Below are 15743 nucleotides of genomic sequence, written 5' to 3'. Positions count from 1 at the left end.
CATCCTGCAGCAGTGTTGCAAAGGTGGTTAGAATGTTGATTGCTGTGAAAAGGACTGGAGAAAGTTGTTCATCTTCATAGGAAGCAATGTTTGGAATTTCATAAAGCCTGGAATGGGAAATCAGAAAAGGAAAGTGAAATTAAATGGCTTAATAAAGGAACAAATGTACAGTAAGCTAAAATTAGCACATTCTACATGAATGTGAATGGATCTTACTTTCTTCAGCCTTGGTTCATATCTCTTATGGCAGTAAGAGGGTATATAAGAAATAGAGTAACAGAAACTCTGTGTGCATACTAAGTAAGCCTTGTGTATGAAAGATGGCCATTTTTTGTCTTCCGTTATTGCTAGAATGTAAATGTTGTTTAACTTATTTGCAGAGCCTAACTCTTCAGAAGCTGGGTATGGAAGCAAGACTGGTTGGCAGTAGTGGGGCCTGCAGAGACGGTCCTGGACGCTCATTCCTAGCTCAACAACGTCACGTCACCAACACCAGGAGAAATCTCACTGTTAAAGTACCAGGCGCAACATCTGATTAGACCCCAAGGACCATGAGGAAAACTTAGATGCTAAAGTGTCCTTAAGTGTTTTATAGCTTCCACTTTACCTACTTTATGAAAGAGGAGGTTAGAATGGTGGGCAACTGCGAATTCAACATCAGAACCTATCAAGAAGTGGTTAAGGTGATCGGTGGTGTGTCTAGAAGGTAGCACATAGTTTTCCAAGTAGAAGTAGATTTACTAACTGCAGTATGTATTTACAAGCACAACTTAAAAGATTTATATTTGCCTTCAGAATATATTGTAAATATAAAAATTGGCACTATATATTTAAAACTTTATTTAATGGGTTTGGGTTAGAACGTTGACTTTTGTAATGGGAAAATGTTATGCAAAAATGTACTTCAGGAAACTGGCAATATTGGGCATTTTTGCTGGGCTCTTCTAAAATTTAAAAGATTGGTACCATGTTTTAAAAAATACTTTTTTTAGAATATGAAATACAATTTTAAAAGCAAGAAAATGCTTGCACTTACAGAAAAAGAAAAAAAGGTGTACTACCAGCTGACTTGTTATATAACAGAAGACAGGATTTGTTTTGTCATCGCAAGTGAGAAGTAGAATTACTCAGTTTATTTAAAAAATAAAAGATTGTGTGCATATACATTAAGAAAAACCTGTCTTTAAGATGTTGAATTCACTAAAACCAAATAAGCTGTCTTTTTCTGTCTTAAAAAAAACCCTATTATAATAATTCAAAAGTCTGGGCTATGTTTTAAAAGTCTGGCGTATTGGTACACTGCATTTATTTGCAGGAAGGGGATTAGGTGGGAAGGAACCCTATTTATTTCCAGCTATTCATACAACCCTATGCATAGACATTAATTTTTCTCTTTTTTTAAGTGTAGTTTCACTTCAGTTATTCTGAAGTAACTGTGCTAGGCAGATGAATGAAAGATAGCTTTGCTAGTTGTTGGCAGCAAAGATTGTTGGCAGTGAGAAAAAGTACATAAACTATAATAGTTTTGCAGTATCTAGATCAAAGAAGATGGAAATGGGGATTGATACCTGGAATTTGTGTGTAGGAAGTTGCTATCTTTCACAAAATTTGTATCACTTTATTTACCCAATGTCTTATTTTTGTTGTGAACTGTATTTTTAGGAAACTTGGTAATGCCCATTGTTCTTTGCAAACTGTCTAGAACAAATTCATTATACCCATAGTTAAATAAAATAAAATTACAGCAGCCATTAAAATAAAATGACTACACTTAAACTAAGTTTTTGAGGGTGCTGTGCCAGTCCGTGATCCAATATAAAACTCAGCCACATGCGTGAATGAAAGCATGTGTCTGCCTTCATCATTAAAGCCATCTTTGATGTGAGAGCGGGGTTCAGCTTTGCAGAATTTAACATTTGAATTGTGAAATTCGAGTAGTCTTCCATTTTGCATGCCCCTCAGTATGGCTTGTTCTTTGATTTCTTCCTTCCCCAGCATCTTAAATTCTTACTGGGCATTGCATGCAATGCTAGAGAAAAGGGAAGCATTCATTTTTAATACTCAGCGTTGCTCCTTAGTTGTGGTGATAGTTTTACAGTGCTATACATTTAGGCATTGAACAGAGATTTCCTCTTTCGAAACTTCTGTCTACACAAGGTATTTAAAAGCCAGTCTCATGCTAAATGTGGTATGAGCAGAGAATATGCCAGACAAACTGCCGTTGGACAGTTTTGTCTGTCAGGTTGTGTTCTTCAGGACTCTATGCTGCTTTGGACTACCTCTTGGGTTTTGATGTCTTTTATTGCTGCAGTGATATTATTGGGGTTTGTATTTTTAAGATACAATTGCTTGTTTAATCTGCTAGTGGTGTGGGAGATGGTGGTGAGCAGCAGAGCAGGAAACTAAGTCTTAGCAAGTTGCTTACATTTCTAAAGCCTGGTACTTTGGTGTGTTCTAGTGAAATGTGAAACTGTCACTGATGGTGTTGAATGGGTCTCTTAACCCTTGTTTTTACAGCATGGAAACTTTCATGGACGTGTTTCAGATACTCATTAGTTAGTAGTGGGCTTGATGCATTTGTTGTGCTTCTCACAGTAGTAGAGCTGTGTCAGTAGTCATATCAGGTGCTGAATAGTGAAAAACTTGGAGCAAATGTCTTTGATGTACACTTCTCAAAACTGCAGACCCTGGGACCAAAAATGACCAAGAACCTCCCTATCATTTATCTGGAAGTTTGTCTTCCAACTAGTGATAGAACAATTTAATTATGGAACTACAGACAGGGATCAGCCTTTTGCAGGGCAAGGTCATCCCCAATAGTCTTGTTGGGGTTGCCAAAAATGAATCAGGTTTTCAGGTATTAGATGAAATGTTACTTATTTTCCAAACTGTTAAAAGTTAAGCCTGTGAATATAACTTAAGCGTTTCTTTGGGATTGAGAACCTGTTTAAGAGTGGCTGTTTTATAATTGGTTAAACCTGGGTTACATCCTGTGAATGAGGAACTGATCAGTAGAAATAAATATTTGATTATAAGCCATGGTGTTGCATTCGTTTCAGCTCATCTGGCTGTGCAGAAAGGATCATTAGAATAAATATCACTTTAATGTTAACTTCATTCATGTCAAAGAAAAAAAGCTGCTAATAGTGTTGCTGTGTTATGGCTGAGTTGTATGCAACACATAGTAGCAGAACAATGTCAGTGCAATGTTCTTTGATGCAATGTGCACCACTGCTGAGGCAGGATGAAGAAAGAGGCTACTTGTCTCTGCTGCAAAATGAATTCGTATCATGCCCAGACAGCACAGTTAGGAACAGATTCCAGTTACGAGATGAAATCACTGAATATTGCTGAAGTTAATCAGCATGATCAGTAACTTTAGCCAGTTTTCAGTAAAACGGGTAATATAGATCCAAAGAAACAAAAATATGTTCTAATTGACATATCATTTGTTAATATTTTTTATATAAGATTAAGAATAACCGCTATGGAAGAGAAGTGTTTTGTAGCAATAATACAAATTTTTGACTAGTAGGTTCTTTTACTCGAGGTGGATCAGGCAGCAGTTTTGAGAAGATTCTTTTGCAACAACTGTATTATAGTGGATTAAGAAACATTCACTGAAAATAAATTTTCACCTAACTGATTTTTTTGTTCATTAAATATATATATATGGGTATTCTATTTTCTACAATATGTACTTACTTGGAAATAAGTAATATAAGCAATACTGATGTTTTATTTAGGTAGCCATAAATGGTTTAGGAATTAGGAAATGAAAAGAATTGTTTAAGAGTTGGTAATGTCTAGTAAAGTAGCTTTCTTAACTTTTTTGCTTTTTTCCCTTCCCTCTCTAGTCAAGCTACAGTTAAGGTTTTCAGTGTGTCGGTGTCTACATCTTCTGTTTAAAACAAATGTAAACACTGTGTTGCATAGAACTTGAAAAATTGCACTAATTTTTAAACTTTTGGTTTTATTTTTCTTTGGAAAGAGTTCTTTTATATTCACATAAAGATTTTTAAAATTAATTCTTTGGTGTCTTTATTCCAAGCAGTGTATTTAATGGTCCCTAGCTGATGTAAGTATCCATATTTCTGGGCAACATGTGAGCTGGGTCGGCACGTTGATATAATTACACCATCTAAAATGTCATGTTACAGGATGTCTAACGTGTCTGTATAATGAGTGTATGTATGTGTTGCTGTGACGACCACAGATCAGAGTTGTGTTACCTTCCCCTCCTCTTTTCAGTTCATTTTTGCTTACAGTTCTGCTCCCACCCAAAGGTGGTTACCTCTACTCAGTCTGCTGGCAGTCCTCTGGGAGCTGGGCAAGGGACCTGGTGATTTGGAAAGACTAAAACCCACCGCAAATGAGCTGTCGAGTGGCTTCAGTAATGCTTACGACTACTGAAATAACTTAGGACCTCTGCCCACTCTCCTCAGCCCCACCTAAGAGGACGCAGAGGACAGGTGCACATCACTGTGCTTGTTATTATTTGGAAAAGAAAACTGACTGCCCTCTTCAGTCTGCTTTGCAGGTTATTCATCCAGTTCTTGGTCTTGCTGACAGTTTTCTTGTTCCCTGAGCACTAACCTCGACCCAGAAGTGAGGTCGGGAATGAGAGCAGGCAGCTGTTCAGCCCTCCAGGGTGAAGATCAGCTGGGAGGAGGCATCATGAGTTTCCATCAGGTGCCCTGTTTCAGACCTGTTTTTACCACAGGTTTTCCCTTTTTCTGAACCATAATTTTTGGCCTGGCTCTCCCACCATTGGTAAGTAGTTTTTATTGCCTTGGGCTGCTACCCCTGTGAGGATGGGGAGCTGTGTGATACCTCAGCGTGGAAGGGCCCTTCACTGAGAGTGAGGTGAACGGCCAGATATGGAAGAACCATTTTTCCTTCTTTCTGAGGCTGGATGTAAAAGTGTTTCCAGATGCTGAAGAACAAAAACCACAGGTGTGTGTTTGAGGGAGAAGGGAAGGGAAGAGGCTCTGGGCTGCGCAGGAAGCCTGAGCCAAGCTGCAGGATGTTTTCAGCCCGTCTGTGAGCTGTCACAGGACATGCACCGGCAGCCGCTGCTGCCTTCCTGAGCGTGGGAGGAGCGAGCGAGGGGTGGTGTGTGCAGGGGGGCTCTGTTCCCAGGTGTGCTGGGCCATGAGAAGCTACGATCAAATGCAGACTGCCAGTGTGGAGCCTGGGCCTGGGACCCTCTTTGCTTATGGCTTTTCTGGCGGCTCCTTAAGAGCCGAGCACTGCAGCAGAAGGTTGGTATGTTTAGGCGAGTGGTGTCACTGGAAGAGAGGTGCGGGAATACAGCCCTGAGCACAAAGGCAGGAGGTGAGCTCAGCTGTGTGTGAGAGATGCTTTCAGTGGAGGGGGCGAAATATCCAAGGAGGCCTCGTGCAAAACGCTCCTGTGAAATGTGCCCTCTTGCTCAGAGTACAACTAACCCAGCGGAGACCCAGGGAGAACAGGGGGGAAACTTGGATATAGCAGCAGCCTGGGAAAGGAAACAGGAATCTGAGCCAAGGAGTGGAAAAAAAGGGAGTCAGATGACACCTGCAAACTGGAAGTGCTTTGGGAATAGTGTTGCACACAACAAACTCTTCACTGCTCCCTTCTCCTGTTCCCAGTTGATTCCAGGCACGCGGCCCACTTCCAGCCTTCCCCTTCTGCTTCTCCCAAGGAAGGAAAAGGAAGAACATAAGGTCTAGAAAGTCACATGAACTTCCTTGTTTCAACTGTGAAGGGAAGATGTGGGAGCCCCTTGCCAGGAGCAGGTCAGAAGGGCAGCTGGCATGGGGAGAGGAGGGGTGGTGAGCTGGGCATGGAGATACCTCATCCTACTTCTAGTGAGAATGTGGTCAAGTCTGCATTTTATAAATAGGTTGGTTAGGTTCCCACCATGTGTTGTTACATCCCCACCTTATGGATCTGTGGAACAAGAGCCTTAAGTGCCAGAAACAGCATCTTAGTCCAACCTCTTGTTTCTACCCAGCTGTGCCTGGCACAGAAAATCAGAGGAGGGGGTAGAACCACCAAGCCCTGTGCTGGAAGGAGCCTTGCCAGAAGCCACGTTCACCTGCTGTAAAGTTTGATTTGTGTTGTATGGCTGTTCTTGGCCCTGGTGCGCAGCTGTGGGGCCACAGGGTGTTTCTGCCCTTTTGTGGGCTGGTCTGCAGGGCCAGCCCAGCCTTCCATGCTTACTCCCCTCTGTGCTTGGAGGAGAAGAAAATCAGGTTAAAATAAAAGGATTTAAATCCCACCTGGGCATTAATACTTGTGTGGAGAAAGATGCATTTAATTCCTTCAGGAGATGACTTAATTCTTGGAAGAGACACTGGGAAAAATTTGCTTCCTCTAGGAACACACAAAAAGTACTCCAGGAAAAATTGAAAATGAACAGGAAAAGATTGCTTTCTCCTTGCTTCCTTGGGAAGTGAGCAGGAGTGGGAGGCGCATGCTATGGGTGCAGTGTTGTGCCCATACCTGCCTGCCAGGCACCCCAGTCCTGCTCCCCCTGGGAGCTGCAGCTCCCTGTGCCTGGGGGCCTTGCCAGGGTCCCACGGTGCAGCTGGTACTGGGTTGATGCATTTACTGGTGTTACCCATCACTTGTCAATCCCAACTGTTTCACCTTGCATGTGATAGTTTAAAATAATAGTAATTTGTTGCTGGTATTTTCCAAGGGAGCCTTCTAGTCATTAGACTGTGGAGTGCAGCAGACTTAACCCTGCATCTTCTGTTGCTGGAGCTCACCCCTCTGCCTCCTCTGGGTACAGCAGCCACTCAGTGATGCTGAGCAGGTAAACAGGGAGGATTTAGAATATTCTAAGAGCCAGGACCCATGACTTCTTTAGCTACAAGTACAGAAGTTTTACAGAGAGATCTGTCAGAGGGGCGAGCACTTAATTGCTGTGGCACAGGACCCAGCCACAGGCTTTGATAGTTTCCCTGCTAGTTTACTTGTGTTGTCAGGGTCATTTATTTTCATCAGTTCTAGAGGAACTGCCTTTGTTACAGCACCAACCTCTCTGCTACCAGAGAGCAGTGCTGCAGCGACATGGGTCGGGTGCTGTGTGGCTGCCTTTGCCCCCCAAACATGGGGCATGGCTGAAGGCTACAGCCAGTACTGGAAATCACCTCCATTGGTCTTCACTCTGCAGAACACCGTGACAAAAATGTTTCAGTAAGAATTTATTGATGCATGAGAGAGAGATGTTACAGAGTGACTTTTTTTTATGGATTACATGTCAAGGATAACAAAATCAAAAATTGTTGGTAATTAATACCTGCATTAATGTTATAAAACAAGGGCTGGTACTGCTTTTCTACAGTACGTAGCCCGAACACCGCAATTTCTAAAGTGTTGCCCATTCTCTTGCCACTGTGAAGGATGGCCATCCATCATAAAGTTAGAAAAGCCCCAAGCCCCTCATTCATTTACAGTGCTGTAGGGCAAGCCTAAAAGTGCCCAGGCTGATCACCTTTCTCATGTGATACAGAGTGCAAAGTCTCCTTGTACAAGAAATGATTTTACAATTGTTTTAAAAGAAACAAACAAACCACCCAGCCTCTCCCTGGGGTGGTTATTGCCACTGCCCAGGGGAACCTCTGAGGACTTGTTTGCAGCATCATTGCCAAAGGATTTTCCTTGAGAAGATGGTGGCCAAGGCTTCCCTACCGAGGCACGGCGCAGATCTTGTAGGGCTGCGGGGCCATCGTGATGCCCAGCTTGGACTTGAGGCTGAGTGTGGTGTCTGGGGGTGCCTGGAAGGTGAATTTCTGGAGCAGAGCCGTGAAGAAGAGGAAGAGCTCGGAGCGGGCCAGCGCCTCGCCCAGGCAGGCACGCTTCCCTGTGGAGACAGCCACCTGTGGCATCCTCAGCCTGTGCTGGCTGCCCAGCTGCTTTCACTGCCAAAAAAGCCTCTACCTTCCCTCAGGACCACGGTTCAGCTGCGTTACCTCTTTCCCAGGATGAGTTTTGCAGCCCAAACAGCTCCCCAGTAACGGCATTGGCGTTAGAGCATTGGCTGCCCCCCCAGTTGCATGACTTTGCGAGGGCACGTGTGTAACCATACGCACACATGTTGTATCCTGCCCTACTTGGGCAAGCTGTGCTGATACACACAGTCTGGACGTGTCCGTACTGGGAAAGGTAGTTTGTTTGAGCTACACCAAAGGCAGCTACCAGAGAAGATGTGTGATGCTGGTATGGGAAATGGGGATGCTAAAAGCAAGGGGAAGCTGTTGGTTGGGGTTCCCTGTGGTGGCAACAGTGAAGCCCTTAGCGAAAGCCGTGAGGGAGCAGGAGCACAGAGCAATGCTCTTGCCTCGATGAAGGTGTTTCTGGGGTCTCTGACATCCTTATGATCTTTCATTGATCCCAACCTCTCTTCTGTGCATGTGAGGAGAGACAAGAAGGGGCTAAGCATGGCTGTGGTGCTTTGGAGTGGCCACAGGAGGACTGTTTCAGTGGCATCTCCCAGGGAGCAGCCAACATCTGCCCTTTCCATTGCTATTTTCCTCTGTCTCCACTGTGCAGGTGGAAGCCCCATCCCAGTGCCTCAGCACGGAAGCACCAAAATCCAGCAAATCTTACCTATAGAAAATGGCATGAAATACTCCCTTTTCCAGAACTGACCATCCTTCAGAAAATGCCCAGGGTTAAAAGTGTCAGGGGTTTCCCACTCATTCTTGTCAAACATCACAGAGGTTAAATTTGTAAGCAAAGTAGTGCCCTAAGAGGAGAAAAAGAAAAATAAGTTTCATTTTCTCTGTCACTGACAGCAGGAGTGGCCTTTTTATCCAGTCTCTTCTCCATGAAGAACTTCCATAGTCAAACTCTGCGCATGGCCAGTTTTTCCTACTTTTCTGCAGGTGCAATGATTATATACACATATTTTTCCCTCATCAGCATCATTTTTATCTGCTGTAATCTTGGGCCAAAGTTCCTGTAAAAGCTGTGTGAGATGGGACCTGTGCCTCAATGGTGTGCGCAGAGGGTGTGTCACCCCGCAGTGCTCTGCACCTTTCATCGTGACGGAGAAAACACGTGTTTGCCAGGAGTGAACTCTGGACAGGGCAGAGACGCTGTGGCTCTGCCCTTCCTGTCTGCACAGGAGGGACCCAGCCTGGTGAATCGCGCCTGGGGAACTGGGAGCCTCTTGCTAAAGTCTCAGCACTCAGGAGTTGGCGTTACCTTTGGTATGTAGAAGCCACCCACGACCGTGTCCTTCACTGACATTCTTGGCACGTTGAAAGGGATGATGTTGCCTTTCCTCTGCACTTCGTGGATCACGGCGTTGGTGTAGGGCATCTTTCTCCTGTCCTCCAGGGCTGGCTGTCGTGTCTGCCCAATGACCTCATCGATCTCGGCTTGTACGCGGGCTGGTGGGAAAGAGCAGGAGTCAGCCAAGGTTAAAAAAAAAAAAAAAAAAAGCCTTGAAACAATGCACTGTGGTTGCTGTGAGGGTCCCCCAAGGACTGACCTGGGACATGTGTCACTGTTTGCATCTCTTCGGTGTGAGTGCAGGGGGATTCCCAATTTTTCTCTCAAAAAAGAGAGGGCTGAAAGCAAGGAAAAACACTGCCCTTTGGCTAATTGTACCTTGAATTTCCGGATATAGGGCCATATACAGCAGAGCCCAGCGGATGGTTGTGGAAGTGGTCTCAGTCCCAGCAAACAGCAGGTCGAGTGTGCATGCCACGAGGTTTTCCTCCCGGAAGATGCCACTGCCATTATCCTTCACAAAAAGGTGTGTTAGGGCCGCACAAACGGCAAGGGCTGCCCTGACACCAGGCTTAGCCCAAGTCAACCCCAAGGATTTTGGCAGAATCTGCTGGCCCCCTGCACCTCCATCCTGCTAATGGGTGCCTTGAGCCTGATGCCCATCCTAAACTCATAAATGGCCACACAGGCAGCTCAGAAGGAGAATTTGGGCTTGTTTCTCGTCCCTCCTGATTTCTAAGCCCCGCTGCAGAAGGGTTTGCTCCACATTGCTGACCTTGGCTATCTCCTGCAGGTAGCTGTCAACGAAGTCCCGGCTCTCCGAGGGCTTCCAGTCCTCCTTGTGTTTGTCAATCTTCTCTTTCACAAAACTTTTCATCAACTTCCAGTTTTTAAAAATGGTTTGGTGGGCTCCAGGAAAGAATTTTAATATAGTTGGGAAAGAGTTGAACAGCTTTGGACACAAAAGGAGAAGCAAATTGAATAAAGGACTGAAAAAAACCTTCTGTTATCAAAACTTGAGAGGCCTGCAATGCCACACTTACTAAATTGCTGGAGTTGGTGGAAATAGCTCAGCTCCAGAACAGCATTATAAGGGATTGATACTCCTATTACAGAGTGATTTGTGCATTGCCTGGCGTTACAGAAGGCAGGTTGGCAGTCAGAGGGCAGAAAGGTGATGTTGGTTGAGAAAGAGCAACATGAGAATTGCACAGCTTGAAAATACAGCAGAAAGAAATTATAGGCGAATCTATCCTGTGCAAAGGAATAGGGAATGACAACGAATTTTGGTAATAAAACTGCTACAAGTTATGAGGTTGACTCCAGAGAAGAAACTATGGCCCTGTGAAACTGCACACTGTCCATGTTGGTAGCAAGAGGGCTGTACCTGGCCCGTGATGGTCCCATGGAGAGCAACAGTCTCGTCTAACAGCTGCAGAAATTTTTGAAAGTCCTCATCATGGTATTCAAACCGATTGCCAAAGATGATGGAGCAGATGATGTTTGAAACAGCATTACTGATTTTAAAGTGAGGGTTGAAAGGATTCCCTGGAGAAGGAAAAGGGAACGATCAGTTCTCTTCCAGCCTTCACAGAAAAGGAGAACACACAGCTGTCAGAGATAAAATATTCAACAAATACAGGTTAAATGAATGTCACTCTCCTGTGTCCTCCCAACGGTTCCAGTTCGATCAGATTACAGAGATGTTTGTGTACTTTGGAAATCAAGGTCTGCAGAAGAGCAGATGTCACTGGAATTCATTGGAACCATTGGTGTTTACATGCACATGGGATTTTCCGGAGATGTCCAAGAAAGCAGTAGGCTGAAGGTGGACTATGAATAATGCTTTGGGTGTTACCTAGCTGCATTCACATGTAAGTTTGAGGGAAAAAACACCTGTAAAAGGGAGCGAGGATGCTGGCAGGATGCTAGCATCACTTGCAAAGAGAGTTATTTTTCAGCATGCAGTGAATCATGGGTGAAATTCTAATGGGCCATACTGGTTCCTGCCTTCAGCACAGTTTATGAGGGCTGTGGCACTCACCCTGCTCATCTCCAAACACATCCACGAGGTATCGGCTCTCCTCCTGGATGCGGTCCTCCAGCCTCCTCTTCCCCAAGCCGAAGTTTCGAAGGGTGGTCAAGGTGAACCTCCTCTGCTGCTTCCACAAGTGCCCGTTGGAGGAGACCAGTCCTGGCAGAAACACCCCACCATGAGCCAAGGCAGATCCCTCCACTGAGGGGAGAAAGCTTCAGGTCTATCTTATTTTCAGCTGTCTCAGACCTCTGCAGGGTCAGTGCTTTGACTTTACAGCTGAGATATGTGTCCTGATGGATAACTCACCCATGGTGCTGAAGATCTCCCTGTCGATAGGAATGTCAGGACGATCCATGAAGTTTTCCCCTTGGTTTACAAGAACTTCCTTAACCATCTGCAGCCCATTTACAAACACAAACCATGTGCTGCCCACCCGCGTGCTGAAGACGTCCCCGTATTTTTCATTAAGCTGGGAGAAAGGTGAAATAAATAGAAGGGGTTTCATTTGCAATGAACGTGTCTGCCGGGACAGGGACAGCCATGGCAGGGAGTGCAGATGAAAATGCGGGAAGTCAAGAGGGGAGACAGGGTGTTTGCACAAGTGCCTGCTTGACTGTGTACTATCGTTTTTCTTTCCTCTTTTGCCGAATCACTGATTAGGAATTTGTGTTAATTGGCCATAAATCAAGTAAAACTCTCCAGGTTTGATTTTGCAGTCCTGTATTTTTTCAGCTTTTGTTTCACTCCCTTCCCAAACACCCATCCAGTCCACAGTCAGACCTACGGGGCTCCTGCTGCTGTGACTGCACCCTGGGTATCTTCTTGTGCCCTTTGCCCAAAGAATCACTCCACACTTGTCTCCCTCCTCATACCTGGGCAAACTTCATCCATGTTTGGGTTAACCCCTTCCCTGAGCTACAACGTTGTGTAGCCGCAATCCCTCTCAGTCCCTTTCCCCGTGGTGCCCACCACCCCCATACCTTCTGCATCACCAGTTGGGGGTCTCTGAAGTTCATCAGATGGATGTGCCCCACGAAGGGGAGGGAGAAGGGGCTGGGAGGATAATTCTTAGGCTTTCTGTTCTTCATGTAGTCAGCGACGAGCAGAAAAACAACGAGGAAGACAAGGAGCATCTGGAAGGAGATGCTCTCCCAGAGGAAGCGCAGCATGGGTGGATGGTGGGGGTCCACAGGGACGTGTCTCGCAGCAGGTCAGGGCAGGTTGAGCTCACGGGGCACCACCAAAACCCCCAGCGACAGGGGGGAGATGGGCAATGTGCTGGTGTAGCTGTGGGCACAAACACAAAACAGCATGGAACGGGTTCTGCTGACCTGTCTGGGTGGCTGCGTTTGGACTCCTGCTTTCCCAGGTTTCAGTAAGGACTGTTTGATTAAACCTCTTCTCGATTAAACCCCTTCTTGATCTCATTAAAAAACCCCAAACCCAAACCCAAACCAAAACACCCCAGCTTTCCCTTTCCCCTCCTGCCTCCCACCAGTGTTTTACAATACCCCAGTGATCCACATCCTTGTCTAAAGGACAGAAACAAGCTTTGGGGGCCCAGGATTAAAACCTTCCGGCAGCCTCACTGTGCCATTCCCATGAGCCCATGGCTCAGCGTGAGCCCTGCTCTCTCCTCCCCGTGGTGCCCTCACCGTTCTGCGTCCTGGTGTCAGCTTCACAGTGCCAGGGAGGGTCCAGCCGCTCCGAGCGCCTTGCGCTTTCTCGTTTACAGAAGCTCGTTCACTGGTACAAAGAGTCCCAGGCTGAGCCCCAGGTCAGCAGGGACATCCGTGATAAGGTTGCACAAACCATGACTCATGAATGGAGGTTTTGTTCCGTCAGGGTGATGTGGGCTGGAAGGAAACAACCATCCAGGATCTGCAGCGGTTTCTAAGCACCGTACTTTTCTGATCTCTGATGGACAAGTGCAAGCAGAGCAACCTGCTCTGGCCGTGAGGTTGTCCCTGCCCTGAACCCACCAGCCATCCCTTCCAACATGCTTTGCCCTTTGAGCCCCCAGTCCGTGCTGAAGCTGTGCCCAAACCCCGACAAAACTGAGGCAGGTGCTGGAAAGCCAAAGCAGATACCCAGCTCTGCCTTTGGTGGTATTTTTATTGTGGACCTTATTGAGGAGAATCTGTCTTTTCACCTTTGGCTTTTAAGCACACTTAGGCATGACTCTGTGGAGATGCACGTGTTCCCCTTCACTCACATGAGATGTTTTCTCAAAAAATAAACAAATTCATGCCTCCTGCCTTTATGGTATGGGATTATTACATTTAAAAATGAGGGGTTTTTTTACCCCAACTGATTTAAAAGAAAAAAAAAAGAAGAAAAAGAAGACTTCAATCATTTATTCTCTCCATGAATAGAGAAGGAAATCCTAAAAATAACACAGAAAGGCAAGTTTGAAATGGAAGAGGGAAGAGATCAACATTTATTTGCTAAGTAAGTGCAAATAATACAAGTTGTAGCCACATACCAGAGGTCAGACCTACTCCAGAACGAATAAAAAAATTGAGAGGAACCAGTGCCTAGTCCTGAATGGCTTTGAAAACTTCATAGGTGAAAAAAAAGTCTACAGATCTTTTATGTTTTCTCTTTTAGAAATTAAAAAAAAAAAACCAAACAAACATGGGAGCCTGTAACTGTGAAACATTAATTAAAAATGCAATAGGATTAAAGTGATCGGTTAGGACAGCTCATTGACAAAATCCCTGTGTGCCCAGCGTGGCAGGGATGTGATGTGCAAAGGACTCTCCCATGTGGCATAAATCTGCCACTGCACAGTGATTGCTTTGTAATGCAGCAAAGGCAGTTATTGCCAGAGATGGAGGCTAAAGCCAGTGGAAATGAAACTTGATTTAATCCTCTTTTCCTGTTAACTATTCAGTATCCTATGTGGGTGCCCATGGAAGTCACTTTTGAAAGGTGGGAAGAAAAAAAAGAGAGGAAAAACCCCAATCTTTGCTGTGACTATATTTCAAACAAAAGCACACAGGAGAGCATTTCTAAGCATTAATGCTTGGTCACATAAATGGAAGAATTATCTATAAGTTGCATATTTAATCAATTTTTTTCTAAAGAGACCCCTGTATGGGCAAAAGCAGTGTCTCCGTCACAGAGGGTGATGTCCCCAACCCACCTCCTCGGCCCCATGCCACAGACATGCCTGTCATACATGGCCACAAATCTTTGCCAGAAACAGAGGGGAAGTGGTGAGTTCGTGACTTCCCACCGCAAAGCCTCCGCGCCGACATTTCCTTCCTGATGGCCAGCAGCAAGCCGCCGCGGGCACAACCCTTCCAACACACTCAGCTGCTTCTCGTTCTGTTGGGCTTCAGTTAAACTGCTCCTGAGTAACCCAATGCAATTAGGTTTTTTTCAACTTTTTTTTTTTTTCCCCCGTTTTGTATTTGCATCTTTCCTGCTCATACCTTTGCAATACTGTATTTTTACAGCCATTCAAGACCTGCTGGAAGCACAGCTCCTTGTGCCATTCTGCTAGGGCTGGCCTTTGGTAGAAGCTGATTCTACAACCCTGTAGCCTCCTAATTAAAATTTCCATATAATTATGAGATTAAAAAAATGCATGCTTCTACTGCAGAGATCTCTACTTAGATATTTCCATCACAAAGCTGCAATGTGGTGGTGCAGGGAGCACCCATCACACTGAGCCCAAGCCCACCTGAGTCTCAGGATTGGCTGTGGCCACTTGGAAGTCCAAATTGGTGCTGAGGCATGAATCCAGAGCTTGTATGTCTGAGGCCAGTTGCCCCCACTGACCAGAGACACCTCAGAAAATGCAGCCCATGACCATACGGGGTGCTGCAGTGTTGGGAGTTAGGGGTTGCTAAATGGTCTCTGGGTGGTGGATGTATCGCCTACGGAAGAGCCAATGTGGACCTAATGGTTTTGCAGCTGGCAGACACCTTCCTGGGAGTTGCTAATGGTGGAAATTAAGTAATAAGGCTTTTAAATTCATGCATTTTGTCAAACTGATAGAGGGGAGAAGGCAGGAAGTGAAGGGAAGAGCGGCAAGGGTTGTTCTCATTGCAGTGTGCAGGATGTGGGCCTCCTGCCCTTCCCACTGCCACCTGCATTTTGGTGGGCGCTAGACATCCGTGGCACACCATTTCAGCCCAAAATCTATGGGGGGGATGGGAAAAGGGACGCTTTCTGGCTTGTGGAGGGCTGAAACGGGGGGGGGCATGGGGTGGCCACACGCTGAGTGTGAGGGTGAAGGTTAGTGCAGCAGCCGCCGGTGCCCGGAAGGTGAAGTTCTGCAAGAGGGCGGTGAAGAAGGATGAAGAGCTCGGTCCTGCCAAGCTGTTCCCCGGAACAAGCCCACTTGCCTGGAAAAGGAACAAAAATAACCCACCGAGTCCCGAGTGAGCTTCCACCACCTCTCAGGCTCCTCTCACATGCACAGCCTTGCACAGGCTGCGGGAGCTTTTCTTCCTCGAAAGGT

The 15743-nt window shown here is 45.7% G+C and overlaps 3 protein-coding genes across 5 annotated transcripts in view; 1 reads left to right on the top strand and 2 right to left on the bottom strand.

The window, feature by feature from the left end:
• HOOK1 (hook microtubule tethering protein 1) overlaps positions 1-4028 on the top strand; it is a 28823-nt gene extending 24795 nt beyond the window's left edge. The window contains exon 22 of the mRNA XM_074831889.1: positions 381-4028. Within this exon, the coding sequence (XP_074687990.1) occupies positions 381-539 (159 nt within the window). The 3' untranslated portion in view covers positions 540-4028. The remainder of the gene's footprint in view (positions 1-380) is intronic.
• Positions 4029-7183: 3155 nt separating this feature from the next.
• CYP2J2 (cytochrome P450 family 2 subfamily J member 2) lies at positions 7184-12997 on the bottom strand. 3 transcript variants are annotated; one of them, XM_074831886.1, is made up of 10 exons: positions 12925-12997; positions 12250-12556; positions 11576-11738; positions 11276-11425; positions 10619-10779; positions 10007-10183; positions 9610-9745; positions 9202-9389; positions 8602-8740; positions 7184-7871 (listed from the first exon to the last, which is right to left on the bottom strand). In XM_074831886.1, exons 2-10 carry the CDS (start codon positions 12436-12438, stop codon positions 7492-7494), a joined length of 1683 nt encoding a protein of 560 aa, XP_074687987.1. In that variant the 5' UTR covers positions 12439-12556; positions 12925-12997; the 3' UTR covers positions 7184-7491. The 3 variants fall into 3 exon arrangements, with proteins under 3 accessions (XP_074687987.1, XP_074687988.1, XP_074687989.1); XM_074831887.1 differs by lacking the exon at positions 12925-12997 and adding an exon at positions 12781-12907; XM_074831888.1 differs by having other exon boundaries at positions 7518-7855.
• A 1-nt stretch (position 12998) lies between these two features.
• LOC141926794 (cytochrome P450 2J2-like) overlaps positions 12999-15743 on the bottom strand; it is a 131884-nt gene continuing 129139 nt past the window's right edge. The window contains 3 exon segments of the mRNA XM_074833192.1: positions 12999-13125; positions 15497-15576; positions 15578-15627. Of these exon segments, the coding sequence (XP_074689293.1) occupies positions 12999-13125; positions 15497-15576; positions 15578-15627 (257 nt within the window).

The sequence above is a fragment of the Strix aluco genome, chromosome 8 (assembly GCF_031877795.1).
Source record: "Strix aluco isolate bStrAlu1 chromosome 8, bStrAlu1.hap1, whole genome shotgun sequence".
NCBI classification, from domain to species: domain Eukaryota; kingdom Metazoa; phylum Chordata; class Aves; order Strigiformes; family Strigidae; genus Strix; species Strix aluco.
This window is presented reverse-complemented; position numbering and strand designations above follow the sequence as displayed.

Coding starts and splice junctions, on each gene's coding strand:
- CYP2J2 (XM_074831886.1), bottom strand. CDS start 12,438: ATGCTGCGCTTCCTCTGGGAGAGCATCTCCTTCCAGATGCTCCTTGTC. Junction 10,184..10,618: donor ATGGGACCATCACGGGCCAG/GTACAGCCCTCT, acceptor TTGTGTCCAAAG/CTGTTCAACTCTTTCCCAAC. Junction 9,390..9,609: donor CCTATATCCGGAAATTCAAG/GTACAATTAGCC, acceptor CTTTCCCACCAG/CCCGCGTACAAGCCGAGATC.